The 19877-nt window shown below is 41.8% G+C and overlaps 1 protein-coding gene across 1 annotated transcript in view; it reads left to right on the top strand.

The window, feature by feature from the left end:
• Positions 1-770: 770 nt before the first annotated feature.
• Positions 771-19877, top strand: part of LOC311595809 (uncharacterized protein) — a 50650-nt gene continuing 31543 nt past the window's right edge. Inside the window, exons 1-4 of the mRNA XM_084778767.1 lie at positions 771-1157; positions 3602-3801; positions 6613-7854; positions 18602-19866. Of these exons, the coding sequence (XP_084634893.1) occupies positions 6631-7854; positions 18602-19866 (2489 nt within the window). The 5' untranslated portion in view covers positions 771-1157; positions 3602-3801; positions 6613-6630. The remainder of the gene's footprint in view (positions 1158-3601; positions 3802-6612; positions 7855-18601; positions 19867-19877) is intronic.

Below are 19877 nucleotides of genomic sequence, written 5' to 3'. Positions count from 1 at the left end.
AGTAACCATTAATCATGCCCAGCTGTGAACTCAGCGAGCTACAGTAATGACTGGCCAGAGAAGACATACCCACCAGTGGGATAGTAGCCAGAAGGTCATTGGTGTAATCAATTGCTTCCTGATTAGATTTAATCGCTTCTCTACAAAATGAAGCCCATATCTAGGGAAGAACTTAAGGCTGAGCACATCATAGATCCTAGGAGAAAATTACTATTATTATCCTGTTAAATGGATGTAATATTAACCCAGCTCCTAATAATTTATTATTTTTCCAATAGATTAAAGCATCTGTCAACCTTTATTTTGGATGTTCATATTTGCAGTGGTGATAATAAATGCATAGACCCATAGCTGGCTAAAATAAAAAGAATAAGACACTGAGGAAATCCAGCCCTAAATGAAAAATATTTTCCCCCAAAGTCACAGGGGTGGTTGTGGGAGAGGGGGTGAAAAGACAGTAGGAGGCAGCGTCAGCAGATGATAACAGTGAAACTGTCTTTTGCACACAGCAGGGCATCTGCATGTATGAACTCAGTAACATCATGTGTAAAACCTGTCAAGCTCAAGCCCGACCAAATCCCTGCATTGCCAGGGGAGTTGACAATGATAAGAATTAAGGAACATGAATCTACAATTGTGAGGAAATAGATTGTGTCTTGGGTGATGATGAACTGACATCTGCACAGGAGCCCAAACGATCTGTTGTGTGACTTCAGTTCAGGCTGAACTGCATTGCAGTTCAGTCAGGGATCAGGAAGATTATCTTTCCAGGGTTGGGTCCAGCCTAGTTAGTTAGCTGCTTCTCCATGATTCACCCTCGGTGTCCAAGACTCCCTCCCAGTTGTTATTCAGGACTGTGTAGTTCTTCTGCCAGGAACTAAAGTGTTAATAGAATGGGAAACAGCTGTTTTATTTTCACTTTCCTCTTCTTGGAAATGCAGGGGATTGCTAAAGCAGCTGTGCTCCTCCCTGATTGGCCAGCACACACTGAGAGGGGAGGGGCGAAGCCCAAAGGGTAAGTCCTGCTGAACTGACCTGAACCTGCTGCTTTCCACAGACACAGCAGGGGTGGGTGTCAGTGAAGAGCCTGGGGTGCAGTGCAGTGGTTCCTGCAGCTGAACTACAGTGTGTGAATCCAGTGGACACAGGACTTTCTGGTAAGTGGGCAGGAGCACTCTGATCTAACTTCTAACCTCACCATCTCTTTTCTCTCAAGAGCTGATAGGAAACAAGACATTTAGGGACAGAGCCAGACAGTGGGGATCCTCAGCCTGGGAGCTAGGGGGCTTTGGTGGGAGGTGGGCGGGACTGGCTTGTGGATGGTTGTAGCCAATTATTCACATTGAGGTAGACCTAAGGGAAATGATCTTGATACTGGTTTTGGTAAAATATATCCAATTGATTTGTGGAAATCTGTGCTTAAGAATCATGTTCACACCTCCCCCCTGGGGGACAGCCTCGCCAGGACACCAAGGAAGAGGATACAGGAGGTCCAGATGAGACTTGATAGGCTGAGGTCAGATGACACGGGAGGAGGGCTCCCCTTCTGAGGCCTAGTCATGTCAAAGCTGGGATTGAGGAACTCTTGAAGAAGATAATGTAGGCAGAGTGACTGATCACTTGTGAGTGGATTTGGAAATAGAGCTTGAGTCTGCACACTGAGTTGATATGGGGGAGACAGAAGAAGGAGGCCCCAGGGTGACAGCAGGAGTTTGCTGTTCCAGGAACTAGTGGTGAGGTGTTAATGTCTGTCTTTGCTCTGGCTGAGCCTCCCACATCAATTGTCAATCAAGAAACATACTCAGGGATGGAAAAGTGGCTCAGCACTTTAGAGCATTGGCTCCTCTTCCAGAGAACCTAAGTTTGATTTCCACCACCCAGATCATAGCTGTCTGTAACTCTTGTCCCAGGACATCCAATGCCCTTTTCTTGCCTCTAAGATTACCAGGCACACAAGTGAGACATAGGCAAACAGACAGACAAAACACACATGCATATTGAAATAATTAGTTACCTTTTAGTCTCTCACAGACATGGATATATAGACTTCTTGAATATTGACAATTGTTCACAGAACGCGGGGGCAGAAGAGTCTTTGGATCCTCTCCCGGGCATGAATTCACTTCTCTGAGAACTTAAGCCTGGACAGATCATATAGCCTATGTGAGAAGTACTGTTATTTTCCTGTAAAATGGACATAATATTAAGCTACCTCATAAAATCGTACTATTATGACTTGTCATTATGCCCATAGGTTAAAGAATCATTCAACTATTACTAGGAATGCTTGTATTTTCAGTAGATGATAGTCAGTACAGATACCCATGAGGGTCATGATACAGAGAATAAAGACACTGGGGAATGTCTAGTCACTGGTGTAACATGAATACTTCTACATCAAGGCTCAGGAGTGGTGTGGAAGAGGAAGTGAAAAGACTACAAGAGCCAGGGGTGGTGGATGACTACAAGGAAACAGTGTCTTCTGAACACAGCAGGGCAGATCCACATATGAACTCACAGTGGTTGTGACAGCAGGTTAAGACCTGTCAAACTAAAACCAGACCAAATACCACTAGCTTAGAGCAAGTAGGAATGACAAGAATTAAGGAACTAGAATCTTGTGAGAAAATGAGGCTGTTGCCAGTGGGGTGAGACAGGTTAGTCTTGGGGAAGACTAAAATTGGGGATTGAGCTAGAAATGATCATAATGAGTGAGTTCACCCAGAAGCAGAAAGGCTCAAATGGTATATACTCACTTATATCTGCATATTAGCCCAAGGGGGATGTCCCACGAAAACCTTCACTTACCAGGAAACTGGGACAGAGGGGACTCTAGATAAGAGAAGCATGGGTGAAAAGCAAAGTAGAAGGATCCAGAGGGTGCTAGAAACCTACAAGAAGAACATTATGATAGGCAGATTTGGGCCCAGGGGTCCCGCTCAAACTAAGGCACCAGCCAAGGACAATACAGGCGGTAAACTTTAAACCCCTACCCAGATCTAGCCAATGGTCAGAACATTCTCCACAGTTGAGTGGAGAGTAGGATATGACTTTCTCACGTACTCTGGTGCCTCACATTTGACCATGTCCCCTGGAGGGGGAGACCTGGTGGCACTCAGAGGAAGGACAGCGGGTTACCAAGAAGAGACTTGATACCCTATAAGCATATACAGGGGGAGGTAATCCCCCTCAGGAACAGTCATAGAAGAGGAGAATAAGGGGAAATTGGATGGAGGGAAGACGGAAGGATACAAGGGATGGGATAACCATTTAGATGTAACAAGAATAAATTAATAAAAATAAAAAATTTTTTAAAAGACTAACATTGGTTGGTATCTGCACATGACCCCTGACAGTGGGTTGTGTGACTTCAGTTCAGTATGCATTTGTGGAGTCAGGGATCAGGAAGATTATCTTTCAGTGCTATGTTTCAACCTAGTTACTAAGCTGCTTCTCCATGTTCTCCTTCAGTTTCCCGTCCTCACGTAGGACGTACTTTATTGTTTTAGGACTCTGGCTTTTTCTGCCAAGAAATGAAAGGTTAGTAAGATTAAAGATAGCTGATACCTTTATTTTCACTTTCTGCTTCTTGGAAATGCAGATGATTTGAAAAACAACCTTATCCATGCTCTTCTATGATTGGCCAACACACACGTAGCGAGGAGTAGAAGAAGTTACAGAGTATTTAAGTCCTGCAAAGGAAGCAGGTGTGGATTTCAGTGAACAAGAGCCTGGAGCACAGTTTAGTGGTTCTTGCAGCTGAACTACAGTGTGTGAATCCAGTGGACACAGGACTTTCTGGTAAGAGGACAGGATCACTCTGATCTAACTTCTTACCCTCACCATCTCTATTCTCTAAATGGATAAGAAGTAACAAGACTTTTAGGAACAGGCACAGACAGGGGGATCCTCAGGCTGGAAGCTAGCTGACCCTGGTGAGAGGTGAGCGGGACTCCCTTGTGGATGATCTTTGCTCATCAGTCAAGTTGAGAGACCATTAAGAAATGATCTGGACGTTGGTTTTGAAAACACATCCAATTAATTTGCTGGCCTCTTATTCCTCACCCTAAGAGGGTTGCAATTGATGTATCAGGTGATGGAGTATCTCTGCAGTGTCTATGAAGTATGTTGTACCTCAGGCCCTCCTTGCTTCCTAGGTCAGGGTCAACTATTTAATTCCTAACATTCCTGAGAACACTGGTCTGTGGAGTAGAGGTCTCTCTGCATGTTGTTTCTGCTGGAGCTGGCTGTGAGAATCTGTGTTCAAGAATCCTGTTTGCTGTGGTTTTCTGTCTTCATTGCAAAGCATGAATGCTACGGAGCTTCTCTGCATCTGTGAAGGACATAAGCTGTGTCAGGGTGTGGTGACAGCTGTCATCTAGGCAGGCTTCCCCTTGGAATGCTGGCTGTGTCACAACAGCCTTCTCATCTCCTGTGTTCGTATTCAGTGGGAAGACCTTGCAGACATCTATTACACTGGAGTCTGCATCACAAACCTGGAGCTAGGAATGAAATAAGGAGATAGAAAACTGAAGAGATGAGAACAGTTTGTGTGCTTTCCTGAATCCTGCCTGACTAAAACAGAGCCTAGAGAAAGGTAATAAAGTTAATAGCCATGTGGCTCCTGGGGAACAGCAACAAGGCAAGGTAGCAGCCTCTAAGTTCAAAGTCCTAAGATGAGGAGGCAACTCCAGTTAACAACGTGGCTGGAATTCAGACACCAGTGACCCCAGAGGTGTAACACTAACACTCAAAGGCTGTGGTGTATGTAGTGTGCTCACTCTTACCTAATAAAGATTGCCTGAGTGAAATGGGGATCCTTATGTTGCCCCTCAGAGTTGATTTTACATTATATGACCATCAGTGTCAATAGGATACCTCTGGCTGTTTGGTCTGTGCATGTTGTTACGAGAACAGACTCTGGAAATGCAGTAATGCTGATGATACAACCAAAGCAGAATTGAGATCTTGAAGAAGGTAACATTGGAGGGACGATCACTTGTGACTGGATGTAGAAATAGAGCTTAAGTTTGCAAACTGACTTGAAATGGGTGAAACAGAAAGAGGAGGCCCAGGGTGACAGCAGGAGTTTGCTGTTTCCTAACTGATGGTGAGGTCCACTGTGCTGCCAGGGAGGCTTTATACACAGGTTTGTGAAGAAGGAATGACGGAAATATGAGAGCTGCGCTGATTAATATGCAACAACCAAACTCAGGTCCTTAACTCTGGCAGCAAGTGCATTTACCTGCTGAGCCATCTTGCCAGACTTGATATTTATTCTTTTACGACACTACCTTAAGTAGCCCAGGCTAGCCTCTAACTGGCTGTGTACCAAGGAAGACCTTGAAGCCCTGACCCTCTTACCTCTACTTCTTCAGTGCCAGAGATGTAGGAATCTGCAACCCTATGCACTTTATTAGGCACTGAGGATTAAACCCAAGGCCTTACGCATGGTGGAAAAGCTTCCTACCAAGTGATCTATAGCTGCAATGCACATTTAGATTATTTTCATGAAATAAAAAGTTTAAAAGAAAAAGTGGATCTAAATGATGACTTGAGGTCCCTGAAATGTTGTACTGGATAGAAAGAATTTAACTTGTACTTTAAGGGTAAAGAAGCTTTACATTATTACGACTACATATTCCTCCTGGAGTTGAGTTTCAATCCCATTTAAAAAAAACAGAAGGAAAGCCTGTCTAACAAAGTTAAAAATTATTTCAACCAAATACAGTAGCTGAACTTACTGACATCTTTGGAAGACAAAACAGACAAGGATTTATGTCAGTTTTATCATTAGAGATTTGGCATAGATTAAACACTGATGTCAACTATCATTCCTTATTATCTCTTTTCAGTTTGAGAACCTAGATGTATGTTAGTCAATTCCCAACCGTGTTAAGGCACACACTGCAGGAAGTGTGCACAGGTAGAGAAGACATTGGATCTCACATGGAATACTCCAGTCTGGTTACATGGTTGGATCATTCCTCCAACATTACACACTTGTTTGTGTTTTGATAATTGTTGATGCTAGCCAAAGAAAACATGCATATTTTTATATTATTCCCTTACTTTAATTAAGTTTTCATTTTGACATGAATTAGAGTATGATTGAGAGCTAGTCTTCTTTCTGTTGCTGTGATAAACATCATGACTAAAAGAATTTTGGGGAGAAAACAAATGTGGGAAGGGATTGCACATTGAGATCACAAAGCAAAGTCAGGATAGAAACTGAAAGCAGGAACATTAGGACAATGATGTTTACTGGCTTCTTCCCCATATTTTGGAACACTGGCTTTAATTTACACCCCAGGACCACTTGCCCAGGGATGCTGACACTCACACTGGGCTGGGACTTCCCATATGAGTGCTCAATCAAGAAAATGTCCCACAGGCATGCCCCAGTCCAGTGCGATGGAGGCAATTCCTCCACTGAGGTGTCTGCTATCAAGAGGAATCTAGATCATATTTTACTGGCAAAAAAAATATCCAGCATAATGTATATGGAAACTGGCCAATGTCAGAACATAATTGAGTCTGAGGCCGGAACACACTGCAAAGCACAAAAGCATCTTCAATCTCTTACAGCTTACTCTCCTTTCCTCCTTGCAGTGCCTTTTCAACACAGTCATGGGTCAGCTCATCTCTACCACACCTAAGGATGAAGACCACGGAGATTTGGAATCCAGCTTCGCTGAATATTTGAAGAAGTATAAGGCAGAAAGCAAAATCATTCCTCAGGAAACCATCCAGTCAATTGAGTTATACCTGAAAAAAGGAAACATTCAGGGGGCAAACTCTGCAATCAGGGCAGCATTTAAAAATATTGATAATGCCCCAATAAATGTTGCTGTGACAGGAGAGTCTGGAGTAGGAAAGTCCAGCTTGATCAATGCCCTGAGAGGGGTTGGACTTCAGGAGGAGGGTGCAGCTAAAGTAGGGGTGATAGAGACAACCATGGAGAGAACTCCTTACAAACACCCCAATTTCAAAAATTTGATTTTATGGGACCTGCCTGGTATTGGAACCCAGAAATTTCCACCAAAAGATTACCTAGAGAAAGTGAAATTCCAAGAGTATGACTTCTTCATTATTGTTTCTGGGACACGTTTTACAAAAGCTGTACTAGACCTGGCCAAAGCAGTCAGATTTATGGGAAAGAGTTACTACTTTGTGAGAACCAAGGTGGACTCAGATACAGAAAATGAGAAGAGATGCAAACCACAGACCTTTGACAGAGAAAAGACCCTGAACAAGATTCGAAGCTCCTGCCTGCATGTCTTTAGAGACAATGGAATTGCTGAACCTCAGATTTTCCTGATCTCTAACTACAATTCATCTGATTATGATTTTCCAGGCCTGGTGGACTTTCTGACTAAGTATCTTCTTGCTGAAAAGCACCATGATTTTATGCTTTCCCTGTCTAATATTACAGAGGCTGCCATTGAAAGAAAGCGTGAGTCTATAAAGCAGTCTATCAGACTGGAAGCCTTCAAGGCTGGAGTTTGGGCTGAAGTTACTGTAGTGGGCATGCTCAGTGACATTGATGTGGGAAAGCTCAAGAAGAGTTTAAACCACTATCGAGTCCTCTTTGGAGTAGATGATGACTCCCTGGAGTCCATGGCTAAGGATGCCCAAGTGTCTGTTGAACAACTGAAAAGGAACCTGAAATCTCCTTATTTGTTGGAAACTAAAAAAAATGAAACATTAGGAGAAAAGCTTTTGAAACATTTGGAGATATTTGCCTCAGCTAATGGTGGGCTCCTTGCTACAGGTCGTTACTTCGAGAAAAACTCTTACTTGCAACTTCATTTCCTTGACACAGTGACTGAAGATGCCAAAGTTCTCCTTCAGGTAGCATATTCAAAAAGTTCATTCAAACTCAACTTATCCACAGCTGCTGACAGTGACATCAAGTGGTCAATACTAGGATGGCATTAGACAAATCTCCCCTCTGACATCTTTTCTTTACATGAGCCAATCTCCAGTATCACAAGAAGAAAACCTGAGGATAAGGTCATGGCTCTTAATTGTCAGAGTCCGACTATCTGCAATCTGTCTTCCGACCTTGCTTCCTGTCTTTCAACTCCATATGCACATTAAAACACACACACACACACACACACACACACACACACACACACACACACACACGGTCATACAATACCCAAGCATGTACAAGCACACCCATAAAAGATATGAATCAGTGTTTTATAGCTGTATCTTCCTAATCAAAGCATCCTAAGCAAGACTCAGGAAACTGAGGACTCTATGCTCAGTGCATAAAACACTTGTGTGATGGTTTGACTAGGCATGGCACCAGACACTTATGCATTTGAATGCCTGGTACCTAAATAGTTGCATTAGTAGAAGGTGTGGCCTCGTTGGTAATAATGCATCACCGTGTACTCAGGCTTTAAGCTCTCATATACTCTGAAGCTACACCCTGTTTGGCACACATCTTGCTCTGCTGTCTGAGATCAAGAGGTAAACCTCTTGGCTACTCCAGCACCATGTCTCCCTGTACCCTGCCATGCTTCCCACCATCATGATAATGGCCTAAGCCTCTGAAACTGTAAGACAGCCCCAGGTAAAAGTTTCCTTTTATAAGAGGCGCCATGATCATGCTGTCTCTTTATGCCAAGGAAACCCTAAGACAAACCTTGGTACCAGGCACTGGGGTGTGGCTGTGATAGGCCTGAATATGTTTTTGTTTGGAGGAATTTGGACTTTTGGACTTTGCGTTAGAAAAGAAGTAGAATGCCTTAAAGGCTGCTTACTGGGCCACACTAGTAGAAGACAGAAGACTGTGCTGCTGAAGGTGTTTTGAATGCTGGGGGCTTGGCTCTGGGGTTCAGAGGAGAAGAGGTCTAGTATGAGGCCCAGACGTCATTCCTTCCTTATTTTGGTGACAAATGTGGCTGCTTTTTGCCCTTTTTCAAAGATTCTGCTCGAGCCTGAAGTGCATAGAATTTTATTAATTGCATACACAAACAAAATCTTAAAACTGCCTAGCAAAGAACTCTTATGGTTCACTCTTATGAAGAGCGTTTTGATGGAATGATGCAAACTTAGAAAGGAAAAAATAAAAAATGTATTTATCAAAATTAAAGTAGCACAAGGAGGATGAATTGAGCTAAATCTTGTGTTCAAAGAGATAAACAGATAACATATAATAAATGGAATTATGGGAGTGGTAACCTCAGAGCAAGATCCCCACCAGTTAAGCTTCCATTTGGGGAAGGAATTAAAGAAAAGCTTAGGTCCAGACATGGTGGTATATGACTTTAATCCCAGCATGCTGGAGATAGAGGCACGCAGATCTCTGAGTTTAAGTTCAGTCTACAGAGCAAGTTCCAAGAGATGCAAGCTTAGGCAGTAGAGGAAATCGTCAAAAACAGAAAGCTGGCCAGGCTTTGTGGTGCATGTCTTTAATGCCAGCACTTAGGAGGCTGAAGCAGGTGGGTCACTGTGAGTTGGAGGCCAGCATGATCTACACAGCAAGTCCAGAACAGCCAAGGCTAAACAGAGAAACTCTGTTTCAGGGGGAAAAACCAAAAAGCTGGTGAAGATGTGATAGAAAAGGGGAGCCCTGTTCTAGCCCCAGCAAGTAGATATCATGGCAGCATTAGCCACATGGCTCTGGCATTGGAGTACAAATAGAGGGGGTTATGGAATCTCCCTCTATAACTAACAAAAGTTCATGAGACCAGATTGAAGCCTTGATATGATAGGATTTCAGTGTCAATAAGATAACTATGGCTATCTTATCATTTCTGTTGTTGCCAAGACAGTCATGGCAAATACAGTAATGTCAATGAAATAATCAAAGCTAGAAATGGAGAAGTCTTTAAAAAAGATAATGTATGAGCAATGATCAGTTGTGAGTGGATTCAGAACTAGAGCTTGAGTATTTGAACAGATTAAATATGAGTGAGACAGAAAAAAAGGCCCCAGAGTGTGGACAGGGGGTTTCTGTTTCCTGAACTGATGGTGAATTCTACTATGGTACCATAAAAGGTCCAGTAGGCAGGATTGTGACAACAAAGGGGAGGAATATGAGATCTGAGCTAATTAACAACCAACAATCAAACTCAGGTCTTTTTTTTCTCTCATTCTTTTTTTTTACATTTTTTATTAATTTATTCATATTACATCTCGATTGTTAGCCCTTCCCCTGTTTCCTCCCATTCTTTCCTCCCTCCCACTTCCCCCCTTCTCCCCGCCCATATGTCTATGATTGAGGGAGACCTCCTCCCCCTATATATGCTCTTAGAATATCGCATCTCTTCTTGGTAACGTGCTATTCTTCCTCTGAGTGCCGCCAGGCCTCCCCATCCAGGGGACGTGGTCAGAAAAGGGGCACCAGAGTTCATTTGAGAGTCAGATCTCACTCTCCACTCAACGGTGGAGAATATCATGTTCATCGGCTAGGTCTTTGTAGGGGTTCGAAGTTTACTGCCTATATTCTCCTTGGTTGGTGCCTTAGTTTGAGGAGGACCCCAAGACCCAGATCTGCCTGTCATAAAGTTCTTGTAGGTTTCCAGGGCCCTGTGGGTGCTACTGTTTCCCCATTCTTCCATGCTCCTCTCACCTAAAGTCTCAATAGGATGTCCTCTCCTCTGACCCACTTTCTTGGTAAGTAAAGTTTTTCACGATACGTATCCCTTGGGCTAGTGTTTTGATATAAGTAAGTATATACCGTTTGTCTCTTTTTGCTTCTGGGTGAACTCACTCATTATGATAATTTCTAGATCAATCCATTTGTCCAAAAATTTCAGGAATTCCTTGTTTTTAATAGCTGAGTAGTATTCCATAGTGTAAATGTACCACAGTTTCTTAGTCCATTCTTCTACTGAGGGACACTTAGGCTATTTCCATGTTCTGGCTATTATGAATAAAGCAGCTATGAACATGGTTGAGCATATGTCCCCGTTGTGTGGTAGGGCATTTTCTGGATATATTCCAAGGAGTGGGATAGCTGGGTCTTGAGGAAGCACTATTCCCATTTTTCTGAGAAAGTGCTAGATAGCTTTCCAAAGTGGTTGTACTAGTTTGCATTCCCACCAGCAATGAAGGAATGTTCCTCTCTCTCCACATCCTTGCCAACATGTGGTGTCATTTGAGTTTTTGATCTTAGCCATTCTGATGGGTGTAAGATGGAATCTCAGTGTCGTTTTGATTTACATTTCTCTGATGACTAACGAGGACGAGCATTTCTTTAACATTTCTTTAAGTATTTCTCATCCATTTGATATTCCTCTGTTGAGAATTCTCTGTTAAGTTCCAAGCCCCATTTCGCAATTGGGTTGTTTGGTTTTGTGGTGTTTAATTTATTGAGTTCTTTATATATTTTGGATATTAAACCTTTGTCAGATGAAGGGTTGGTGAAGATCTTTTCCCAGTCTGTAGGCTGTTGCTTTGTTCTACTGACAGTGTCTCCTGCCTTACAGAAGCTTCTCAGCCTCACGAGGTCCCATTTATTAATTGTTGACATTAAGGCTTGGGCTGTTGGTGTACTGTTCAGGAAGTTGTTTCCTGTGCCTATGTGTCCCAGGCTCTTCCCCACTTTTTCCTCTAACTGAATTAATGTCTCTGGTTTTATATTGAGGTCTTTAATCCACTTGAACTTGAGTTTTGTGCATGGTGACATATAAGAGTCTAATTGCATTTTCTACATGTAGACATCCAGTTAGACCAGCACCATTTGTTGAGATGCTATCATTTTTCCATTGAATAGATTTGGCTTCTTTGTAAAAATCAAGTGAGCAAATGTGTGTGGATTCATCTCTGGGTCTTCAATTCGATTCCATTGATCCACCAGCCTATTGCTTTGCCAGTACCATGCTGTTTTAATTGCTGTTGCTCTGTAGTACAGCTTGAGATCAGGTATGGAGATTCCTCTGGAGGATCTTTTATTGTATAGGATTGTTTTTGCTATTCTGGGTTTTTTATTTCTCCATATGAATTTGAGAATTGATCTTTCAATAACTTCAAACTATTTTGTAGGTGTTTTGATAGGGATTGTGTTGAATCTGTAAATTGCTTTTGGTAAGATGGCCATTTTTACTATATTGATTCTCCCGATCCACGAACAAGGTAAATCCCTCCATCTTCTGATGTCATCTTCAATCTCTTTCTTCAGAGGTTTGAAGTTTTTTCGAATAAGTCCTTCACTTGCTTGGTTAGAGTTACTCCTAGATATTTTATATTGTTTGTGGCTATCGTGAAGCGAGTAGTTTTCCTAATTTCTTCCTCTGCCTGTTTGTCATTTGTATACAGGAAAGCTACTGACTTTTTTTAGTTTACTTTGTATCCTGCCAATTTGCTGAAGATGTTTATCAGCTGTAGGAGTTCTCTGGTGGAATTTTGGGGGTCACTTATATACACTATCATATCATCTGAAAATAGGGATAATTTGATTTCTTCCTTTCCCATTTGGATCACCTTGATCTCCTTTTGTTGTCTTATTGCTCTGGCTAGAACTTCAAGAACTATATTGAAGAGATATGGGGACAGAGGGCAGCCTTGTCTGGTTCCCGATTTTAGAGGGATTTCCTTGAGTATCTCTACATTTAATTTAATGTTGGCTGTTGGTTTGCTGTATATAGCCTTTATTATGTTTAGATAAGTGCCTTGTATTCCCGATCTCTCCAGAACTTTAAACATAAATGGGTGTTGGATTTTGTCAAATGCTTTTTCTGCATCTAAAGAGATGATCATGTGGTTTTTCTCTTTCAGTTTGTTTATATGATGGATTACATTGATGGATTTCCATATGTTAAGCCATCCCTGCATGCATGGAATGAATCCTACCTGGTCATGGTGAATGATGTCTTTGATATGCTGTTGTATTCACTTTGCAAGTATTTTGTTGAGTATTTTTGCATCAATGTTCATAAGAGAAATTGGTCTGAAATTCTCTTTTTTTGTTGGGTCTTTGTGAAGTTTAGGTATCAATGTGACTGTGGCCTCATAGAAGGAATTTGGTAATATTCCGTCCATTTCTATCTTTCAGAATAGCTTGAATAGTATCAGTATTAGCTCCTCTTTGAAGGACTGGTAGAATTCTGTACTGAAACCATCTGGCCCTGGGCTTTTTTTTGATTGGGAGACTATCAATGGTTGCTTCTATTTTTATAGGTGAAATAGGGCTATTTGTTTATCTGGTCTTGGTTTAATTTTGGCAAGTGGAATCAGTCGAGAAATTTGTCCATTTCCCTTAAACTTTCAAATTTTATGGTATAAATGCCTTTCAAGTAGGTTCTTACAATTCTTTATAATTCTTTGGTGTCTGTTGTTATGTCTCCCTTTTCATTTCTGATTTTGTTAATTTGGATAGTGTTTCTCTGTCTTTTAGTTAGATTGGCTAATGGTTTTTCTATCTTGTTAATTTTCTCAAAGAACCAGCTCTTGGTTTTGTTGATTCTTTGGATTGTTCTCTTTGTTTCTAATTTATTGATTTCAGCCCTGAGTTTGATTATTTCTAGGCGTCTACTCCTCTTGGGTTTTTCTGCTTCTTTTTTTTCTAGAGCTTCCAGATGTGTTGTTAAGTTGTTTATGTGGGATGATTCCATTTTCTTTTTAAAGGCACTTAGTGCTATGAATTTTCCTCTTAGCACTGCTTTCACTGTGTCCCACAAATTTGGGTATGTTGTTCCATCATTTTCATTGAATTTCAGGAAGTCTTTTATTTCTTCCCTTATTTCTTCCGTGACCCATGTGTCATTAAGTAGAAAGTTGTTTAGTTTCCACGTGTTAGTATGCTTTTTGTTATATCTGTTGTTGTTGAAGTCCAGCCTTAGACCATGGTGATCTGATAAGATACAAGGTATTATTTCAGTCTTCTTGTATCTGTTGAGGTTTGCTTCATGACCAACTATGTGATCAATTTTAGAGAACGTTCCATGGGGTGCTGAGAAAAATGTATAATCCTTTGTGTTTGGGTGGAAAGTTCTGTAAATATCTGTTAGATCCATTTGATTCATGACATTGGTTAATGAGGTTATTTCCCAGCTTAGTTTTTTAATCAAAGACCTATTCTTGAGTGAAAGTGGGGTGTTGAAGTCTCCCACTATTAATGTGTGGGTATTGATAAGTGGTTCAAGCTTTGTTAATAACTCTTTTACAAATGTGGGAGCCCTTGTATTCGGAGCATAGATGTTCAAAATCATGATGTCTTCTTGGTTGACTTTAACTTTGACGAGTACAAAGTGTCCATCCTCATCTCTTTTGATTAATTTTGGTTGAAAGTCTATTTTATTAGATATTAGAATGGCTACCCCAGGTTGTTTCTTCTGACCATTTGCTTGGAATATTTTTCCCCAACCTTTTACTCTGAGGCAATGTCTGTCCTTGTGGTTAAGATGTGTTTCTTGAATGCAGAAGAATGTTGGGTCATGTTTATGCATCTACTCCATTAGTCTGTGTCTTTTTATTGGAGAATTGAGACCATTGACGTTGATAAGTCCAGTGATTGGTAAATCCCTTCATTTTTGGTATTTGTAACAGTCGAGATTTTGTGAGGTTGTTATTTTAAAATGGTATAGTTACCTATTTCCTAAGTAGTTTTGGTTGTAGTTTGACCAATTGGGGTGGAGTTTTCCTTCTAGTAACTTCTGTAAAGCCAGATTTGTGGCTAGGTACTGTTTGAATTTGTTTTTGTCATGGAATATCTTGTCTTCTCCATCAATGGTTATTGATAATTTTGCTGGATATAGTAGTCTTGCCTGGTATCTGTGTTCTCTTAGGGTTTGCAGAACCTCTGTCCAGGCCCTTCTGGCTTTCATGGTCTCTGCTGAGAAGTCAGGAGTAATTCTGATAGGTTTGCCTTCATATGTTACTTGGCTTTTTTCTCTTGCCACCTTCAATATTTTTCCTTGTTCTGTATATTTTGTGTTGTTATTATTGTGTGGCGGGAAGATTTTCTTTTCAGGTCCATTCTATTTGGTGTTCTGTAGGCCTCTTATATGCTCATATGCAACCCTTTCTTCAAATTGGGGAAATTTTCTTCTATTATTCTATTAAAGATATTTTCTGGGCTGTGGAGTCGGTTGCCTTCTTCAATCCCTGTTATTCTCAAGTTTCGTCTTTTCATGCTGTCTTTTATTTCTTGAATGCTCTGTGTCAGGAACTTTTCAGATTTAGCATTTCCCTGGATGGTTGTTTCAAGTTCTGCGATTGTATCTTCAAGTCTCGATATTCGTTCTTCCATTTCTTGCAATCTGTTAGATAAGGCCACCTGTGAGATGCTTGCTTTCTTCTCTGATGCCTCTTGATCACATTTTTCTTCTGTGTATTCCTGTATCATAGCTTCCATTTTTATCTTCATGTCTTGGACTGTTGTAATGATTTCCTTCATCTGGTTATTTATATTTTTCCGAAATTCTTCAAGTGCCTCTTTATATGACTCTTTTAACTCTTCAGCCCTCTTGTTTGCCTCCTCCTGCATTTGTTTACAGATTTTATTTGTTTCTTCCATTATCATCTTCTTTACTAAGGACTTGAGGTCATTTTCTTGACTATCCATTGCTGTTAGGTTCTCCAGGTTGTTTTCATTGGGAATGTTGGGATCCGGAGATGCCAAACTATTTTGGTTTTTGTTAGCATTCTTTTGCTGTCCTCTTGTCATTTTGATGGCTCTGTTGTTGGAAGGTATTTTGTAGTGACCTTCGCTGGTTGAGAGTGGTTAATTGATGACTGACTATAGGTCAGGTGCTCTTGCCTGTGTGGATCAGGGAGTATTTCCGTGGAACAGGTACCTGCTCAGGTTTCCCTCCTGGTGATTTTCCTCTGCACCGTGGTCTCCAGGCTGAGTCAGCCAAAGTAGATTTCTGTTTGGACTTTACTGCTGTAATTCAGATCAGCAGTTTTGGGACCTAGAATAAGGTCCACAAACAAATGTTCTGGTTGTGTAGGTTGATCCCAGCTGCCTGTCCTTCCTGTGGCTTTGTAGTCAAGACCCCAGGTAGATCAGATCTTCTGGGCGTGTAGCTGTCTTTTAGCTCTGTCTTTACATCCTGTAGAGGTGTCCAACCTCTCCCAGAACTATATGCCTGGAGGGACCAAGGTCGCTCTTGGTCAGCAATTAGACACTGCAAGCAAGACCCATGTTTCATCCCTGATAACGTGAGAGTGCCTGCCTTGCTCGGGCCAGAAGCCTCGGCTAGGCCCTCTCGTTTGGGGAGTGCAGGGCCAGTGCCTTGCGGCTGGGTAGGAACAATAGGGTTGCAGATCTCTGGCGGTCGCCCGCGGAACCAGATCTTCCCGCTGGGCTCTGATGCTCCACTAACTCTCTAGGTCAGCAATTAGACACTCCAAACATGACCCACCCACATCTCGTCTCCTGATAATGTGAGAGTGCCTGCCTTGCTCAGGCCAGGAGCCCCAGCTAGGCTTTCTGTTCAGGGGATGCAGGGCCAGTGTCTTGCGGCTAGGTAGGAACACTAGGGTTGCAGAGCTCTAGCGGTCGCCCGCGGAACCAGGTCTTCCCGCCGGACTCTGATGCTCAGCTATCGCTCTAGGCAAGACCCACATCTCCCGATAGGTCTGTGGAAGCAGTCCAAGCTGATTTCTCACTGGTACTGTTTGCAGGCTCAGTCCACTGTGATCGGTGTTAGGTTGGGCCCTGGATGGCCAACGAGCTGCAGTCTGACTTTAGCTGTCTTTGTTGGGTCCCACCGCCTGTGATTCTACTCGGCGTAGGTGGGTGACCTCCGCAGCTTGGGGTGGTGTGGAAAGAAGAATCCTAGGGCAGATTCACCCTCTTCACAGAGACTCCTCTGGCTGGGGACTTCGGAAAATCCCCTCCCCAAACAGCGAGTCTGTTCTTTATATGCAGGCTGCAGTTTGCATGTGGATTCTGTTCCAGAGTTTGGGGAGTGTGTTTAGCACCTCCAGGATGTTGCTTGTCCCAGGAGGGTAGGCCCCCTGTTTGGTCTGTGGCCTTTGGGGCCCCACTCACCTACAGTTCTCAAAGTCCAGCAATCTGTTGCTTCATTTATGTCCTTGGTCTCCTCGGAGTAGATTAGATATGTGGCTTATTGGTCGGCGCCATCTTTGAATCCCCCAAACTCAGGTCTTTAGGTCTGGCAGCAGTGTATTTATATGCTGAGCAAGCTTAATGGACTTGTTGTTCCCCTCCTGCTCCTCGTCCTCCTTCTCCTTCTTATTCTTTCTTCCTCCTCCTGCTCATCCTGCTCCTCCTGCTCCTCCTTCCCCTCCCACTCCTACTCCTCCTCCCCAGCATCTCCTCCTTCTCCTCTTCCTCCTTCTTCTTATTTTGTGTTTGTTTGTTTGCTTTTCTGAGACAGGGTCTCAAGTAGCCCATGCTACCTTCTAACTCACTGCGAACCAAAGATGATCTTGAAGTCCTGATCCTCTTACCTCTGCTTCCTGTGTTGCAGAATTATAGGCATCCACAACGACATGCACTTGATGAGATATTGGGCATTAAGCCCAATCATGCTGGGAAAGCGCTCTACCAGCTCAACTATATCTGCAGTGCCCCGTTAGATTATTTTGATAAAAGAAAACATAAAAAGAAAAACAGTAAATCTCAATGATGACTTGAGGGCTCGGTAATAGTGTATTGAATAAGTGGAGTTGTACATGGACTTTGAGGGTAGAGAATTTTTATATTAGTGCAAGTTTATATTCCTCATGGAGACTCGAAGTCATGAAGAAGGCAGAAGGAAAGCAAATGTTGGCAATTTTAAAAGTATTTCAACCAAATACAATAGCTGAACATACTAACATCTATTGAAAACAAAAATAAAACAGACAAAGATTTATGTGATCATTAGCAATTTGCCATTGATTAAGCACTGATGTCAACTATCATTCATTATTACTTAGTTTCAGTTTCAAAAACGAGGCATACGTTGATTATGTTTCCAATCATCTGAAGGCACACAGCGAAGAAAGTGTGCACAGATGGAAAAGACAATGGATTTCATATAGAATCTCCAGTTAGGCTACATGAAGCACAGTCGTTCATGTCTTTATAATAGTTGAAGGACATATCCAGATTTTGTGTGGTCTTTCATTACTTTACTTAAGTTTAAATTTTTCCATTAATAAGGTTTTCATTGAAAACTAGTAGAAATTTGCTCTAGTTTCTCTTCTTATCCTGTAAACACAGAGACCAAGAGCATTTTGTAAAGAAAGCCATCTTTCTGCTCACAGTCCATGATGGAAGGAAGTCAGGGCAGAAACTCAAGCAACAGTCGAGGGAGGAACAGTGGGAGAATGATGCTTACTGGCTTGCTCCCCATAGTTTTGTCATGCTTTCTTAACATTCTAGGACCATGTACCAAAACATGGTACAACCCACAGTTAGCAGGAAGCTCCCATATCAATCATCAATTAAGAAAAATCCCATAGGCACGTCCTCAGTCAATCTGAGGGAGAAAAGTTATCAACTGAGGTTTGCTGCTCCAAAAGAACTATGGTTTGTATCTTCTAGACAATCTAAAAAACACACACACATTAAATAAAGAAATTAGCTAATATCCGAATGTAACTAAAGCTGCAGCATAGTAAAGGAAAACAGTACCAAGCATTCTGTCTCTTGCAACTTACCCTCCCTTCTTTCTTTCAGCTCCCTTTTCTCAATGCAACCAATGGCCAGTTCTCCTCTGATACATCTAGTCCCAAAGACAATACAGATTTGGAACCCTGCTTTGCTGAATATTTAAAGAAAATTAAGATAGAAAACAAAATCATTCCTCAGGAAACCATCCAGTCAATTGAGTTATTACTGCAAAAAGGAAACATTCAGGGGGTAACCTCTGTAATTAGAGATGCATTAGAAAAAATTAACAATGCCCCAATAAATGTTGCTGTGACAGGAGAGTCTGGAGGAGGGAAGTCCAGCTTCATCAATGCCCTGAGAGGGGTTGGATCTGAGGAGGAGGGTGCAGCTGAAGAAGGGGTGGTAGAGACAACCATGAAGAGAACTCCTTACAAACACCCCAAAATCAAAACTTTGACTCTATGGGACCTGCCTGGTATTGGAACCCAGAAATTTCCACCAAGAGATTATCTGGAGAAAGTGAAATTCCAAGAATATGACTTCTTCATTATTGTTTCTGCCACACGTTTTACAAAACTTGAACTAGACCTTGCCAAGGCAATCAGATTTATGAAAAAGAATTACTGCTTTGTGAGAACGAAGGTGGACATGGATTTAGAAAATGAAAAGAAATCCAAACCACGCACCTTTGACAGAGCACAGATCCTGAGCCAGATCCGAAGCTACTGTGAGAATACCTTCACTGACAATAAAGTGGACGTGCCTCCGATTTTTTTAATTTCTAACCACAATTTATCTGAATATGATTTTTCAGACCTGATTGACACCCTGAATAGAGATATTCCTGTTCTAAAGCGTCATAATTTTATTCTTGCCATGCCTAACATTACGGAGACAGTCATTCAAAGAAAATACAGCTCTTTGCACCAGCTTATCTGGGTGGAAGCCTTCAAGTTTAGACTTTTGGAGATGTTTCCTGTAGATAACATCCTCTTGGACAGTGATGTGGAGAACCCGAAGATGATTTTGAACTTCTATCGAGACCTCTTTGGAGTGGATGACAAATCCCTGGAGTTAATGGCTAAGGATTTCCAAGTGCCTGTTGAGCAACTGAAAAAAAAACTTAAATCTCCTTATGTATTGGAAACTGAGGAAGAGGAAACATTAGAAGAAAAGCTTTTGAAATATTTAGACAAATTTTCCTCAGCTAGTGGTGGGGTCCTGGGGACAGGTCTTTACTTTAGGAGAATCTTCTACTTGCATTTTCATTTCCTCGAGACAGTGACTGAAGATGCAAAAGTTCTCCTTAGAGAGGCATATTCAAAAAACTAGCTCAAAATTA

Source organism: Acomys minous (genome assembly GCF_964271855.1).
Source record: "Acomys minous genome assembly, chromosome: 4".
Taxonomy (NCBI): domain Eukaryota; kingdom Metazoa; phylum Chordata; class Mammalia; order Rodentia; family Muridae; genus Acomys; species Acomys minous.
Note: the sequence above shows the minus strand (reverse complement) of the source record. Positions and strands in the feature narration are given on the sequence as shown.